The sequence below is a fragment of the Cetorhinus maximus genome, chromosome 1 (genome assembly GCF_964194155.1).
Source record: "Cetorhinus maximus chromosome 1, sCetMax3.hap1.1, whole genome shotgun sequence".
NCBI lineage: Eukaryota > Metazoa > Chordata > Chondrichthyes > Lamniformes > Cetorhinidae > Cetorhinus > Cetorhinus maximus.
Window position 1 is genome coordinate 100,831,455 of NC_135879.1, and position 17,419 is coordinate 100,848,873.

The 17,419-nt window shown below is 42.6% G+C and overlaps 1 protein-coding gene across 1 annotated transcript in view; it reads right to left on the reverse strand.

Moving 5' to 3' along the window:
* Nucleotides 1-566: 566 nt before the first annotated feature.
* LOC144682360 (collagen alpha-1(XXV) chain-like) overlaps nucleotides 567-17,419 on the reverse strand; it is a 206,903-nt gene continuing 190,050 nt past the window's right edge. The window contains exon 3 of the mRNA XM_078544798.1: nucleotides 567-1,792. Within this exon, the coding sequence (XP_078400924.1) occupies nucleotides 1,785-1,792 (8 nt within the window). The 3' untranslated portion in view covers nucleotides 567-1,784. The remainder of the gene's footprint in view (nucleotides 1,793-17,419) is intronic.

Genomic DNA, 17,419 nt, shown 5'->3' on the forward strand with positions numbered 1-17,419 from the left:
CTATGCTCATTGGGGGCACCCACCCAAGGTGTTAGTTTCCCCCTTTACCCCTCTTCACCTGGCCTTCAAAACCCACCAGCCCACCCCTATTGCTTTCCTCCCTATGCTTCCGATCCCTCCCCGTCCAATACCTCCACCTTACCTCATTTTGAGATCTATGTTTTCTTCAATCTGGTGCCTACTTGCAGTTCCAGCAGTGCTCACTACTGGTGCTGCTGGGACTGCTAGAGCTGTTAGCCAATCTGATTGGCTGACAGCTCTCGATGGCAGGACCTCCTCCCGCTAAAGGGCGGAAGTCCCATTCTCACCTCATTCATGATGCTGGCAGTGCTTTATTGCCGTGGGAAGGTCCTCTTGACCATCGGTCGGAGTGGTACTGACTTTTCTTCGGTGGGGGCAGCAGGGGGTGGGGGGGGGGGGGGGGGGGGGGGTGGAGGTATGTATGTTGGGGGGGAATGTGTGGTGAGTAATACATCCCCATAAAATTCAGACCATGATTTTATTTTATGACAGAGCAGGCTCGAGTGACAGAATGGCCAACTGCCGCTCCTAATTCTTGTGTTTTTGTGCATGTTTATGATAGGTGTCAGGTGGATAATATAACTGAGAATCAGGCCAAATAAAGAAGGTTCTTGTGTCCACTTCTGGGCACCACGCTTTAGAAGGATGTGAAGACTTTAAAGATGGTGCAGAAAAGATTCACGAGAATGCTTCCAGGTATGAGGAACTTCAGTTAAGTGGAAAGATTAGAGAAACTGGGGCAGTTCTCCATGCAGATGTGAAGGTTGAGAAGAGATTTGATAGAGGTATTCAAAATCATGATAGGTCTGGACAGGGTAGATAGGGAGAAACTTTTCCCATTTGTGAAGGAAACAAGAACCACAGAGAGTACAGATTTAAGTTAACTGGCAAAAGAAGCAATGGCGACATGAGGAAAAACTTTCTTGCACAGCGAGTGGTTAGGATCTGTAATGCCTGCACTGCCTAAGCTTATGGTGGAGGCAGGTTCAATTGAAGCATTCAAAAGGGAATTAGATCATTATCTGAAAAGGAAAAATTTGAAAGAAATTTTCAGCAGTCTTAGCAGCATCAAAACTCAGTAGTGGGTGCTGCTGGGACTGCAAGTAGGTCCTGGGGTGAAGAATACATGGATCTGGTAGTGGGGTAAGTACAAGGAAAAGGATTCTTTACTCACTGAGGACAGGAGACTTTTAAATTTTATTTTGACACAGTGGACGTGAAATTAGTCTTGGACCGTTGCACAAAATGATAGTGAATCAGCCACCCATTTTACACCCCACAACAGCTTCTTTTCCATTGAAGTCAATGTAAAAAAGTTGGGCAGAGTGTGAAACAGGAGCTGATTCAATATTGCCCATCTTACTGCTCAATTCCAGTGGCTTTGCCAGCTAAATGTAGTTTAATACTGTGAGCACGAAATGTTGACACCCCTAAGAAAGACATTATATTCATTTCCTCGTACTGCTGATGTTGTTCTTCCTGCAATATATATATATATATATTTACACCTTTCCTCTAAAACATTTCAGATGCTTTCTCCCAGCATATATAGTGAATTTATAAAATTAATTGCAGCTGCTTAATTTCATTATTCATGGTATAAATCACATAAGCTAAGAGTGTAAAATATGGCCCATTACTGAAAACCATCAGGTTCAAAATTGAAGAGCAAAACATAAATGTAATTGCATAGCAAATGTTCTTCCTGTATCTGTATTCAAATGCATTGGAAAATTTTTACTGCGCATCAGTATAAAATGTGATCACATACCTGATATAACATGATCCCAATGATAGTACAGTCAGTGAATGTTCCAAAGCAGCAGCAAGTCACAGCAATGGGAACAAAAAAAAAAAGAAAAAATATATTATTATGTGGGGACTTGCAATATGACTATTTCAAATTCTTTTGAGCCATTTACATACAAGGTTATACATAAATATTTACTAAGGAAGAAAATTTGCCTGGAATTTCTGTGGGGGTTCTCCAGGTGAGATCAGCAAAATAACAGAAGAATTGGTATAGACAGCTAAAGACAGCCAGTTGCCCGTTTATACAGAGTCTCTGCCAAACTCTTGCCAAAGATGCTGCTGGAGATTGGGAGGACTCTGCAGAAATTCAAGGCTGTTCGGCTTAGTCAGTAACACAATCTGAATCAGGTTCCAAATTGTGTATAAAGTTTAGCTCAAATGCCAGCTGAAGGTTTCATTAAAATGGTTGCTACAACATTTTACTGATCCTGGGGCACAAGTATACCAGAACAATACCAGAATACATTTGAGTTTGTTTTGATATAGTATGCTAATATTTTGGTCCATATGTTAGAGTTTTATCCAATGGACATTGTTTTCCATCCATTAAGTTAAAGTATGCTATTGAGTATACTTTAGTCTTCCCCTTAGGAATGTACATTTATAGAAGTATCTCTTATGCATTTACTGTTTGATATTTTTCGCATCAAAAAGCAATTGATGCAAAATCCAAACTACATGTGGCAGCCATCCAGTTAGTTCTTCTCTCCTCCCACACTCCTCCTGCCAAAAACAAGTTGCACTTAGGGCAGGAGGGCGGTCAGTTGACCTCACAAGAGATGCAAATTAAAACAGATGGCTAATATGGGTTTACGTGGTAACTTCTGTGCTGTTTTGGTGCAATTTAATTAACTTGTTTTGTGTCAGATCTGACTAGAAAATTAACTAGCTAATTTAGTTAGCTAGTTAACTAACTAAACAGAAGCTAAAATGGGGCCTAATGCACCCATCCACAAAAGATATATGTGGCTACTGAAACACTTAAGAAAAGACAGAATTCAGTTGCCCATTTTTTTCAAGTCCACAAACTTTTACATCTTCAAAGCTGTGCAGCACTTAAAATTGACCGAGAAAGCAACTTCAGAAACATATCTTGAGTAGGTTTTCCTTTGTAACTTTAATTGAACAATATGCTGTAACAATTATCTACTGTGTTTTTCCATTTTACACCAACACTATTTTCTTGTTTACGCACACCATTTGATAAAGATTACTTTCAAATTGATTGCAGCTTGGTAGCTTTGTCTTTTGACATTGTGCTTGTGCACTGCCGAAGAGGCTGCCTGAACCAACATTGGAATTAATTTACAAGATGAAGTTATTCCACACTTGAGTGAGTGTGTGCTGCAGCATCCCTGGGATGTGGAGTCAGATCCATCCTCGACAGATGGGATTAAAGTCACCTTTCTCTTGCAGCATGAAATGAACTTTAGGCAACCATAACCTCATCAGCAATGAGCGCAGGTCCAGAGCAGACAACTGCCCATATTCTGGCAATAAAGGCTGAATTTTTCAACTGCACATTCCTGACACAGAGACTCAAGTACTGAGAGTGCACATCAGGGAATCACGCATTCTTTGTGTAGAAAATCAGACACCGCATGTACAATTTCCTGCTTTACACTCCTGGCAGGCAAAGCTTCATGCCCGGAGCCTGAACATTTAACTTTTGTTGCCAATTTTGCTCAGGGAGGTCACTTTGATGTCTTGCAGGACAGAGAGAGATTGGTGCATGCACATGGAGTTCAAGCACCCAAGTGAAAAACTAGTTTATTCCGGTTCGACTATATGTACAAACATACACAAATAGCCACAAGAAGGTACTTTTACACTCCTCCCTCCTTAATGAAAAAGTTAAACAAAAGTTTAAAATTCATACAATTTATATACATGTCTTGTTTTTCACTTATTTACAAATCCAACTTAACCACTGATTTTTAATACAGAGATAAAAGCAAAGAACTGCGGATGCTGGAAATCCAAAACAAAAACAGAAACAGAAATACCTGGATAAACTCAGCAAGTCTGGCAGCGTCGGCATAGAAGAACACAGTTGACATTTCGAGTCCTCATGACCCTTCAACAGAACTAAGTAAAAATAGGGAAGGGGTGAAATATAAGCTGGTTTAAGTGAGGGGGGGTTATGTGGTGGTTGTTGGGACAAGAAGAAAGTAATAGTGGAGATAACCAAAAGATGTCACGGACAAAAGGACAAAGAGGTGTTGAAGGTGGTGATATTATCTAAAGGAATGTGCTAATTAAGAGTAGGAAGCAGGACAAACAAGGTACAGATAGCTCTAGTGGAGGTGGGGTGAAGGAATACTAAAAAGGCTAAAAGGTAGAGATAAACAATGGGTGGAAATACATTTAAAAATAATGGAAATAGGTGGGAAAAGAAAAATCTATATAAATTATTGGGAAAAAAAGGAGGGAGAAGAAACGGAAAGGGGGTGGGGATGGAGGAGAGAGTTCATGATCTAAAATTGTTGAACTCAATATTCAGTCCGGAAGGCTGTAAAGTGCCTAGTCGGAAGATGAGGTGCTGTTCCTCCACTTTGCGTTGAGCTTCACTGGAACAATCTAGCAAGCCAAGGACAGACATGTGGGCATGAGAGCAGGGTGGAGTGTTGAAATGGCAAGCGACAGGGAGGTCTGGGTAATGCTTGCGGACAGACCGGATCTTTGCAGAACACCTTCGGTCTGTCCACAAGCATTACCCAGACCTCCCTGTCACTTGCCATTTCAACACTCCACCCTGCTCTCATGCCCACATGTCTGTCCTTGGCTTGCTGCATTGTTCCAGTGAAGCTCAACACAAATTGGAGGAACAGCACCTCATCTTCCGACTAGGCACTTTACAGCCTTCCGGACTGAATATTGAGTTCAACAATTTTAGAACATGAACTCTCTCCTCCATCCCCACCCGCTTTCCGTTTCTTCCCCATCCTTTTTGTTTTTTCCAATAATTTATATAGATTTTTCTTTTCCCACCTATTTCCATTATTTTTAAATGTATTTCCACCCATTGTTTATCTCTACCTTTTAGCCTTTTTAGTATTCCTTCATCTCACCCCCCACTAGAGCTATCTGTACCTTGTTTGTCCTGCTTCCTTCTCTTAATTAGCACATTCCTTTAGATAATATCACCACCTTTAACACCTCTTTGTCCTTTTGTCTGTGACATCTTTTGGTTATCTCCACCTATTACTGGCTTCTTGTCCCAACAACACCCCCCACCCCCTTAAACCAGCTTATATTTCACCCCTTTCCTATTTTTACTTAGTTCTGTTGAAGGGTCATGAAGACTCGAAACATCAACTGTGCTCTTCTCCGCCGATGCTGCCAGACCTGCTGAGTTTTTCCAGGTATTTCTGTTTCTGTTTTTGTCACTGATTTTTAATTCCTAAAATGATACATCCTTTCTTGATCCAAACTTCCAGAACTTGGGGAAGGATCTTGGTCCATGTTGGCCTGAGTCTGAGGAAAGGTTTTCTCCAACAAAGACTGATTTTGGCCTTGACCTTCAATTGAATTTTCTACTTCATCAGATATGTCTGTCTGACTCAGATCTGAACTGGTTTCAGGCACAACTTGTGTTGGAGTGACTATTGGTACTCTACTCATATCCCAACTATTCAATCCATCAGACTAATTTGATTCTTCCCAACTCCCTCCTTCTTCATTAACCTCTGAAGGTAAAACATGATCTATATGTACAAACCTAACTTTTCTGCTACCAAACATCTTGACCTAATATGTGCAAGGACTACATACTTTCATGACTCTACCTGGTTGCCACTTCAACAACTTATGATGATGTTCCTTCACCTTAAATTTCTGCTTCAACTTCAGACATCTCTCTCACTCTCTCTACCCCTTCATGATTCTCTTTCTGCATGGATTGTTTCTCTACTAATGACAGTGCTAAATGTGGCATCATCAATGAAAGCCTTGTTCTAGGCTTTCTTCTAAGAAAAAAATCAGCTGGTGTTCTGCCAGTAGTAGTGTGAAGCATGTTACAATAAATACATTTAAAAATCACAGTTTGTGATTCAATGACAATTGACAGTTCTTCCAATTTATACCTAGCATTTGTTAAGCAAGAACATGCTTCACAATTTGCACTGTGCGCACTGCTGCTCCATTTGAACCAAGATGATATTTTGGAACTTTAGTGTGTTTTACCCTGTTCGTTCTCATAAATTTTACAAACTCTTCTGAACAAAACTGAGGTACATTGTCGGATACAATTTCCTCTGGGAACCCATGTGCAGCAAACAAATTATGCAAAACATCGAGAGTTTTGCTAGTTGTTATTTGATTCATCAGAAATCCCGCAACACATTTCGAATGGCTCTCTATCACAATGAATAACTGTTGCCCTTCAAATTCTGCAAAATCTATGTGCAGCCTCTGCCACACTCTAGCTGGCCATATCCATGGTTGCAAAGATACCAATGGCAGCTGCCTTTCTACAGATTGACATACTCTACCCTGTTTCACCGTGTCTTCTATGTCTTTATATAACCCTGGCCACCAAAGATAGCTCCTCACTCGACTGTTTAAGCTCATCCCTAAGTGTTGATCATAAAGATCATAGAGCAACTGTGATCTGTACCTTTCAGGATTTACAGCTCTGGCTCCCCACATGACACAACCTTTACCAATGGACAACTCATTCTTATGCATAAACAATGGTCTGATTTCTAAACCCAGTATCTGTATTGGCCACCCATTTGCGATATAGTTGTACATCCTTGACAGTACAGGGTCCCGATGAGTTGTTCTACTAATGTCATCTGCTGTGACTGGTGACTTCTCTATGTACAACAAGAAAAATACATCATCTCTGTGGGCTCTACCTCTGAGAGGGACGGTATTGCATTGCATCAGCATTACAATGATCTTCCGATCGTCTGTACTTAATGTCATACTGATAAGCAGACAAAATCAAAGCCCATTCTGCATGCTGGCTGCAGCTAAAATGGGTACTGGAGATTTTGGAATCAAAATAGCCATCAGTAACCATGAATCTACGACCATACAAGTACTCATTAAATCTTCTTACTCCAAAAATTAAGCACAATGCTTTACATTTTACCTGAACATAATTTCACTCACTGGCACTAAGGGTGTAGGGGGCAAATGCAAATAGTCTCTGATCACCACTATCCAACACATGAGAGATCACAGCACCTGCTCTGTGTGGAGAGGCATCACATGCTAGCCTAATCTTTTTGGACATAGTATAATGTACATGCATTGTACCATCTAGCAATTTACTTTTACACAACTAGAATGCTTTGTCACATTCCCTCGTCCAATTCGATGGAACATCCTTCCTCAAGAGTTCATTCAATGGATGAAATAAGGTTGCCAAATTTGGTGTTGCAATTCACAACGCCCAAAAACAATGTGAGCTCAGAGATATTCTTAGGGTGTGGAGCATTCCTTATTGCTTGAACGTTACTCTGGATAGTGTTATGGACAGGAGGGGCATTTAAATTTAAACAGCCCCGATTTCTCCTCTCACCACCCATCCGTAAGCAGAAAGGTGTTTTGATTTCCCCATAAGGGGTGACATATTTCTCAACCCCTCAATTTTGGTGTGATCCAATTTCTATTAATAAGCCCACAGCAAACTCGTGATACAATGAACTAAAAGAGTTAGCTTCCTTGCATACTCAAAATATGGGGAGGGTGGGGGGATCGCCATGTAGCCCCCTATGCCTTCATGCAATAAAAGAAGGATAAAGAAAGAAAGAATTACAGGACAAAGACCACAGAGATAAGAATTACTGTTTCACCTGAGTCTAGAGTTCAGAATAAAAGTCCAATGGTGTATTCCTTCACAAAGGTTGGCAGGTTGAAAACTGATGCTGGATAATTCACTTTTCCATAGATTTGCAGGCACCCAGTATTCCAGATAGGTGGCTGTCCATCAGTGGTGAGCAGGGAGATCCAGAGCGACCTTACATTGGCGCATGATCTGCCTGTCGTCTCTGCGGGCTCCTCTCAGGGCACTCTGGATGAAGGCAGCAGCTCCTCAGCCCCTCTGCCAGTGACCGTGGCATCTGATGAGGTGCAAGCTTCAGAACTGGCTGCTCCTTCCCATGCAGGGCCAGCACAGGCTCCACTGGCCAGAGGACAACCACCAAGGTCATCAAGGCCAACAGGACAGCAGAGTCAGCAGGATGTCTCCAATGCCAGTGCCAGCGAGGGGGTAGCACCAAAATGTAGCACCCATAAACGTAAGTTTAAGGCACCATGAGCACAAGAGGGACTGGTCACAGGTGATCCTCTGTTGTGCAATGTTTTTTTTATGTTTACTGGTCTGAGGTTCAAGACCAGAGAAGGTTCTGTTAATTTGTTTTGGCTGTCAACATAAGATAAATTTTCTTTTGTCCCAGTGGCCTGAGTATGCTTCACCTTTTTTATTTAATGTGGTGCAGGGTGCACCAGTATGCAATGCTGGATGTGGGCGGCTCGAAACATTACTGCACCGAGCGGACTTTGGAGTTAAAGGAAAAGGTCATTTCAGACATCCGGGATGGAGGCGGCAGCCCTGGCATGAGATGGCAGTGCTTATTTGGCAGCCTAGCTGAAGGAGCGTTGGATCAGGGCATCCCTGGTGTCCCTGCCTCCCTGAAGGTTACAGGGGTCTGCCTCCAGGCCTTCAGCATTCTCCTCACCGTGCTCCTCTTAGGACTCACTACTGGATTCATGCTCTGTGGCCTCAGCTGCGTCAAGATCCTCTTCCTCCAGTGGGTCCCCCCTTGCCAGTGCCAGATTGTGGAGAGCGCAGCATACAACCAGTATCAGTGACACACGCTCTGGGGGGTATTATAGTGCTCCCCCTGTATGGTTCAGCTATCAGAAGTGAAACTTCAGATGACCTATTGTCCTCTCTATCACCGCCCTTGTGGAGACATGGCTCCTGTTATACTGCTGATCTGCCTCTGTTCTTGGGTGGTAGAGAGGCCACCTTTCAAAGGATAGCCCTTGTCACCCAGCAGCCATCCATCCAGCCGGGCTGAAGCACTGAAGAGCTTCGGCACCTAGGAGCGTCTGAGGATGTATGTGTCATGGGAGCTGCCTGGGTACCTCGCACAGACTTGTAGAATCAGCATCCTGTGATCACACACTATCTGCACGTTCATGGAGTGGAAGCCCTTCCTGTTGATGAAGGCGCTGGGCTCACCTGATGGCGCCTTGATGGCCACATGTGTACAGTCTATAGCACCCTAGACGCGGAGGAAGACAGCAATGGCCGCAAAGCCTCTGGCTCGCTGTGTCTGGCTGGCCTCGCCCATGCGGAAATGAATGAATGTCAATACCCGCCTGATAGAGCTTCTGTCACCAGCTTTGACACAACTGTGGACAGCTGATTGGGAGACTCCACACAGATCCCCCACTGATCCCCGGAAAGAGCCAGAGGCATAGAAGTTGAGGGCCACTGTGACCTTCAGAGCCACTGGCATGGGGTGTCCACCCACACAGTTGGAGCTGATCTCAGGCCCAGTCATCTGACAAATGGAGGCCACTGCCTCCCTGGAGAGGCAGAGCCTCCTTCGGAACTGCACCTCAGACATATTGAGATAGCTACATCGCCGCCTGTAAACCCTGGCAGCAGGATAGTGGCATCTTCTGCAGCCTCTTCTACCTTGGACTGCTAGCTGGGCCTGCTCCCCCTGTGCCTGCACCTCTCCTCCCACCAGTTGCTCTCCTGGAAGCTGCATTGGGCCACCTGGCATCCTCTCCCTTCTGACACTCTCTTCCTCCTCAGAGGAAATGCTACCAGCGGAGACCACAATCCTCATTACCAGGGTAACAGAAGGCTGTCTGATACCTGGAAGGGTCCACATGGTCTGAATTCTCTGGGGTCCTTGGAGACATCAAGGAGCCCTGAAATGAAGCCTGGAAAAGTTAATAATGAAGCCCCAAACAGAAATGAAGCTGCCATATACCAATAAGTCACCAGCAGCAAACTATGTACCAAACTCCTCACTACTCACACTGGCAATGCTGCTGACCCTTTTCATCCTGCCCGTGGATGAGGCTTTACAAATTGTTGACTGCCCACCTGCCCATTTTGCCTGTGCGACAAGCACGAAATTGCAAGGGCAACGAAAAATCAGTGTCAATTGCTTTTTTAATGGTGTTAACTGACCTCTTAATTAATGGCGGGTCGGGCGTGCGCCCGCCCGCTCAGCGAAAATTTCTACCCCATGTCTGTATTAACAGTCAAGTATGACTTAGACTCATTGGGTTGAATCGTCCCAGGTTTGCACTATCTCATATTTTTTACTTTAGTGTTATCTGTCTCTCCCAGTCCTTTGTGCACTGTGTTTTTTTTTCCTTTCTAATGTTACATTCTGATTCCTATCCCCCTGTCATTAGTTTTAACCCTCTCCAGTAGCACTAGCAAACTGCCCCATGGGGATATTGACCCCAACTCTGTTAAGGTGCAACCCCTTAATGCTGTATGGGTCCCACCTCTTGCAGAACCTGACCCAATGACCCAGGAATCTAAAGCCCTCCCTCCTGTGCCATCTCTTCGGCCAAGCATTCATCTGTTCTATCCTATTTCTATACTCACTAGCGTATGGCTACACGAGTAATCCGGAGATTACTACCTTTCAGGTCCTGCTTGCTAATTTCCTTCCTAGCTGTCTTAAATCTGCCAGTAGAACCTCATCCTGCTTTCTACATATGTAATTGGTACAAAGGTGAATCTTGACCACTGGATGTTCACTTACCCTGTTCAGAATGCTCTGTAGCTGCTCAGTGACATCTTTGACCCTGGCACCAGGAGGCAACATACCATCCTGAATTCACTTCTGCTGCTCCAGTAATGCTTGTGCTGTGCCTGATTTGGGTGTGTTTGTTGAAACAATGTAGATCAAACTTTGTTCTGTATCTAACTCATACTGTATCTGACTAGCAAGTATTTGACAGAGCTGTGTAAATGGACCTTTACTCTGTATCTACCTGTGCTGCACCTGATTTGTGAGTGTTTAAGGAGTAATGGAGCTGGAGCTTTACTCTGTACCATCACCTGACTTGTCCCTCTGTTCATCTGCTGCTGAAACCCTCATTCGTGCCTTTGTTACCTACGAACCTGATTATTCCAATGCATTCCTGGTTAGCCTCACATTTTTTGCCCTCCATAAACTTTAGAGCTTCCAAAATTTTGCTGCCTGTGTCCTAACTTGCACAAAGTCTCATTCACCCATCATCCCTGTGCTCACTGGCTATACACCAGTTCCCAGTTAGGCCACACCTCAATTTTAAAACTCTCACTATTATTTTCAAATTCCTCCATGGCCTCGCCCCTGCATATCTCTGTAATCTACTCCGGCCCCACAACCCTCGTGTTCATCCCCAGCTTTAATCGCCCTACCATTGGAGGCTATGCCTTTAGTTACCAATGTCCTAAGCTCTGGAATTTCTTCCCTAAAGCTCTCCACCTCTCTTTCCTCCTTTGAGAGGTTCCTCAAAGCCTCCCCAAGCAAGTTCTCTTTTTTGTGGCTTGTTGTCAAAGTTTATGTGCTCCCGTGATGTGTCTTGAGATGTTTTATTACATTAAAGGTCCTATATAAATAGAAGTTGTTGTACATGATGTACATAGCCTGGGAATTTTTGGTAATACAGTTAGAGACTGTTCCACTTAGGTATTTAATTCTTAACTCAAAGGTCCCTTCTGACTTCTATGGAAATAAAAATCGGAAGAAATGCAAAATGGACTCCCCATTTTACAATATCGCACAAAATCTACCGGAGTGTGAGTTATAGGCTAGCAGGAGAAATTATATTTTTAAAAGAGTAAAAAAAGAAGGGATAGGAAAGTACAAGTGAAGATAGGAAGAAAAGTGTAAAGAGCAAATAGGCAGTAAAAAGAAGGAACATGAAATAGGGCCACATACAGATCATAGCAGCTGGGGAGGCAGAGAGGGGGAGCCGATGGAAACATGAAGAGAAAGATGATGGCAGTATTAGAAAAGGAGATGGTGACATCAGAAGACAGGAAGGCGATGGCAGCAGAAGACGATAGTAAAACTACATTGTGGGGAATAACGGCAGAAGGTTGTAGGGAGATGCCAAGATCAAGAGATAGAGAGGCAGGGTATAAGACTGCAAAAAGTGCTGGCAGAAGGAGGCTGGGAGGTGGTAGCTGCAGATGAAATTAGAAGTGACAATTAAATGAAAAAAGGGGCACAATAGTGAGAAATAAAAAAACAAAATTCATTGACCCTGTGAGAAGTAGATTGTTTGGAGAATATCATGTCAAGAAGCCACAGCATGTTGGTTGCAGACGGTGAGACGTATAATGTAGGAATTGAGAAGAGCAGAGATCTTGACTATATTTTGAGTATGAGTAATAACTCTGTAAATTTTGAAACGTGTGTGTCTGTCTGTGTGTGTTGTGTGTGTGTGTGTTGGGTGTATGTGTGTGTGTGTTGTGTGTGTTTGTATATATGTGTGTGTGTGTGTGTGTTATCAATGGTTAAATGCATTTGTTAAACGAGCCAGATTTTGTGGAACGGGGATGTTGATGGTGAACTGTCAGTCTTCACCGTTTACTACCCCTGAAGGCAAGGCATCCAGCTGAAACTGAAGCCACTGAACTGCATCTGGAAAATGACAAGTGAATGAAATGAGCAGTGAGGCAATTGGTCTGACACACAGTGCCTTCAAATGCACGAGCTGCCTGCGGAGGTGTGACAGATGTGGACAGCTGAGGCCTAATTTCAGGTTGGATTTTGGGTTCCCAGTTGGGACGTGCACTGTCAACATGTTGTTGATGCTTGAGTTATAACCAATTTCTACCCCTAAGATTCTACATGTTTTGGGATGAAAAATGAGCATTAAAATCTGCTGGTACTCACCAATGATTTCCAAAGTTAAGGCCTGCATAATAATAACCAAGAACAAGAATATGCCTTTCCACCTGTTTCACAAAGTTTGATAACATATCTTGGAAGTCCAGCAGCAAGTATAAACTTTACCTTAAGATGCACATAATTGAATTATCATCATGAGACTCTTGGGACTTGCAGCTAAGCAATGATCATGTATTAGGATTGAAGCTATATAGCATTCGTTTTCTGTGCTAATAACAATTTTATGAAATATCAATTCATTATTTTGGATGTGCATTTTGATACATCATGGTTATTTAGGAGAAGTCCATACCATTCAAGAAGTAGAAGAAACAGATTTACAAATAGACAATGGAAGATCGCTTGATGAAACCCAAACCAGCACATCACTGAAAGCAACAAACTGTTTAATGCTGCTTTAATCTGCTATGAAGTGAAAGAGGTTTTATCTTTCAAAGTTAAACTTAACCTGAAAGCATGGTAATACTGCTATGCACTTTGTACTCTGTCAAGTACATGCTGTAACCCTGAAAAATGAATTATGGTATGTGTCTTGGGTTAAGATCAACTAATGGCATGAGCTAGTTTGATTTAGATACTGTTACCACAAGAAACATTAATAACTTTTACTGAGATCATTTAACGGTGACAGTTGTGTAGACATAGATGCTTATAAACCAGCAGGAATTTCCTCAAGGTTTCTACTGCCCTGCCACCTTGGCTTTGGTAAAAGTTAGGCAGAAACCCTATTTATGTGCATAAACCTGGTTTCTGCTAATCTACCATGGAAGTTGCATTGATTGATTGGGAGAAATTCCCGGCAAGTATATTGAATTTTGTGGCATTATCTTGAGATCTCCCAAGTGTGCTAAGAGTTGATTGGAAATCTTTGCAACATTGCATTACATTCACACTAACAGCTGGCAGTCAGTGTACATAGTACAACTCCTGAACCAAGGCACATCACATGTAAAATCCTAGATTTGAATAGTAGCTCTCAATTTAAATTACTTCTATGAAATTTAAAATTCAGTTCTTCCTACAGCGACAGGATCATATTACCCTCATTTTAAGTAATTAACATGCCTGGATAAATCAAAATGCTTGTTTCTGTTTTTGCGCTGCATCCTGATGAAGATTCATACACAAAACCTTAACCTAAATTTTTCTTTCAGATCCTGTGCATTTTCTGTTTTTATAATACTTGTAGTTTTTTTTATTTTTATTTCCATTCAGCTCAGTTTTGACAAGAGAAAAGACTTATAATCCCTGATATCATCCACCATTTCCTGGCACAAAATCATACAGACCTGTTTTTTTGTAATGGCACGAAGTGCATCTCTAATATCAAAAGTCTCTAATATCTCGCAAGACCCTTTGGTCTTAGCAATTGTGATAATTAAAATTCTGCGCTCTTTTTAAAGGAAACCAGTTTAATGCTATAGTATCCTTTACCAGTTTTGCCATTTGATCCTTGAAAGTTACACCTCTGACCTGACAAGTTAGAGCAAAGATCATCCTTGTGGGACATCTATGTCACAGGCTGCAGCTCCCCAGCTAGAGAATCCCAACCATCCGGCCTACGTGACAAGATATAACAGCTGAGGCGTTGAGCTCCATCTCTTTAACAGACACTTTTTATTCATCACCCTCAAGAACAAGAGAGATGAAACACTGAAAGATGAGCAGCTGCTGTCAAGGCCCAGTACTTTTAAAAGAGGCAATTCCGATTGCTCACTTGATTACAAGAACCTTTTGAACCCCTGGCATCAGTGATACATTGCAGTCAGTGTCTGGCAGTCCAAGAGTTTCATCAGGTTAGAATTTGTTTTATTGGCAGTTTTATTCTCAAAGTATGTTACTCCTATTTTTTTCCCATCCATCTCTACTGCTAAGAGGGTAGCTGGGACAGGCCATTCCCAGAGGACAGAACCCTCCCTCTGGTTGCCCACTGTTAGGTTTGCATTACTGCTCAGGTCACAATACTATATCTGATTTTCCCTCCTAATACCAAGAGGTATTGTGGCCTCTGCTCATCATTCCCCAGCTGAAGGACTGGGAGGAGTGGGGATTGAGTTTGCATTATCCCACTGTGCTACTACGTGTTGGAGCTTCAAATTGCTTTTTGTTATGATTTTCTAATCTCCATTACTGGACTTCTAATTGGTTCTGTGAGCCTCACTTCCCTAAACTCATACCTTTAAGGCACGTAAACAGCTCTGTTCTGGTTATTATCACTCCAATGAATCTGAACTTTGCTCACATGTTTAAGCAGTTAACTAAGCAAGGTAGTGCCACAAGAATGACATTGACCTGATTTTGCAGAAATACAACTGCACAGTTCTATGAATAGCAAATGTCATTTGATAAGCCCCAGTCATAGTCACTGGACCTGCAAATGATTAAAAGGGTCGATCTGTCTGAATCACTTGCATGCAACAAATAATGACTACTGTAAACTTCCATTCAGATGAGATAAAAACCCAGACATGGAGCAATGCCTGCTCTTCAAGTTCAATGTAGTTGGTGAAACCTGATTTCCTCCTACTCTGTACACCAAGAATATCGGGGATAAATCTGTAGCTTTACATTTAAAGATGTCCAGAGTCCTGGCCTGAAATGCTTTGAGCCTTACTGATGTTGAAAGCCTATTGGAAATATAGATTCCCCAATGTCTTATTATCTATCCCAAAGGAAGACAAAAAGTGAGCAAAGAAATCAATGAGACTGCCATCATTAATTTTATCGTCGAGAAACTGTATGGGTTCGTCCAATCTCAAGTGTAATTTCAGTGGGAGACCAGTAGAATCTCAGAGATTGTATAAATGGCCATTTTCCCAGTTTATTACAATTCTCTGGTACTTTACTAATCTCCCTCCGAGGTTAAGATGGGAGATCGGGAGAACACCGTGTTAGTGTTTATGAATCAGGTTTTGACTGTGCAATCATGTAAAATGAAATGCAATGGAAATAAAACTTTGGAGAGGTATAAAACTGGCTGCCAATTTGCTAGTATGTGTTTATGATGGCGTAGTGGTATTGTTGCTGTTCTAGTAATCCAGATACCCAGGGCAATGCTCTGCAGACCCAGGTTCAAATCCTGCCACAGCAGATGGTGGAATTTGAATTCAATAAAAATCTGGTATTAAAAGTCTAATGATGGCCATGAAACCATTGTTATTGTTGTAAAAATCCATCTGGTTCACTAATGTCCTTTAGGGAAGGAAACCTGCTGTCCTTACCTGGTCTGGCCCCAGACCCACCGCAATGTGGTTAGCTCTTAAAATGCCCTTTGAACAAGGATAATAAATGTTGGCCTAGCCAGCGACACCTACATCCCATGAATGAATAAACATAAAATCAAACCTACCCCTTTACCTTGATGGATAAGGTGAATACCACTAGCAAAATATGGCTTTTGGCTAACAGTGATACAACATGAAATTTAGAAAAATCGCAAGCAAAATGGGTTTGGGCAGTGTCAATCTAGTTCCTCATTTATAGTCCACATCTTACAAGCTACCATAATTTAGAATGTCTATCTCGTTACTTGAGTAATAATGGTCTCAGTGACTGCAAGCAGCAAGTTGGGTGGAGAAAGGAAAGGTTATACTGGTCCAGGAAAGAGAACCATAGAGCTACAGAATATTGGACTAGATTTTACATCAGTATAACTTTTTTCTGCATTGAGCGATGCTTACCCTTCTTAAAAAATGGCTATATTTAATGCAGCCCATCACACCAGGAACCATGGTGGCCAGGCCCACTTAATCACAAGGGAGTCAGTCTCCAACGCCGACAAAACTTCCTCTGATTAAGTTGGAGGTGGAAGCGTCTGATGTGGAAATCCCAGCCACCAGTGAAGGCTTGACAATTAGGTTTATTAATGAGCCAATTTACACCTGCTATCCCAGAGCCCACCGCAATTTAATAGTAGGGGGGTCCCTCATAGTCAGGAATCCTGTGCCCAATTGAGGGACCCAGCATGGGAAGAGGGCAGGTCTGCTGAAGGTCATCCCCTGCTTTCACTCACCTTCAGGGGCCCCAGATGATCCTGGACCTCTGGTGGGTGCACTGCCACCAGTTGCCACTGCTCCTAATGGCACAGGCGGCAATTGACAACTGCCAGCCACCTTGGCAGGCGGAACCTCCAGTGCCAGGGACCTCAGTTGTGGGGAAGGCCCGGCAGTGGCCACTTAAGTACCTGAAGGGCACTCAATTCTTTCAGGCCTCCCCCATGGAGCTGGTGGCTCCCTGCCCTTTCTCCGACCGGTGGGCAAAACCATCGGTTCTACAGAATCCCAGCCAATAATACAGTCCTATGCTTGAATGCTGGCACCAACTGCATTAAATCCAATAGATGATATGTACCCAAGTACCGAGACCTCATATATGAACACAAAACAAATATTAGAAGTCAGTATTTTTAAGAGCTAAATGACCGTTTTGGCAATCTATCTAAAATCCACAACATGTACTATTAGTTTCAGTTTACGCTTTGAATAGCAACAAAGGGGCAGATCTTTCATAGGCTTCCCACTTGCAACTTGATGACTTGTAGGTCCATGAAGGGCATTGATAAAATACAATGCTTCTTTTGAGGAAGCTTTGAAATAACAGTTTAACATTTGCTTTACCACTGGGATGGACAGTTGGGATACAGAAAATTGAAGCAGAATTGCATTTTAAAAAACGCACAAGCA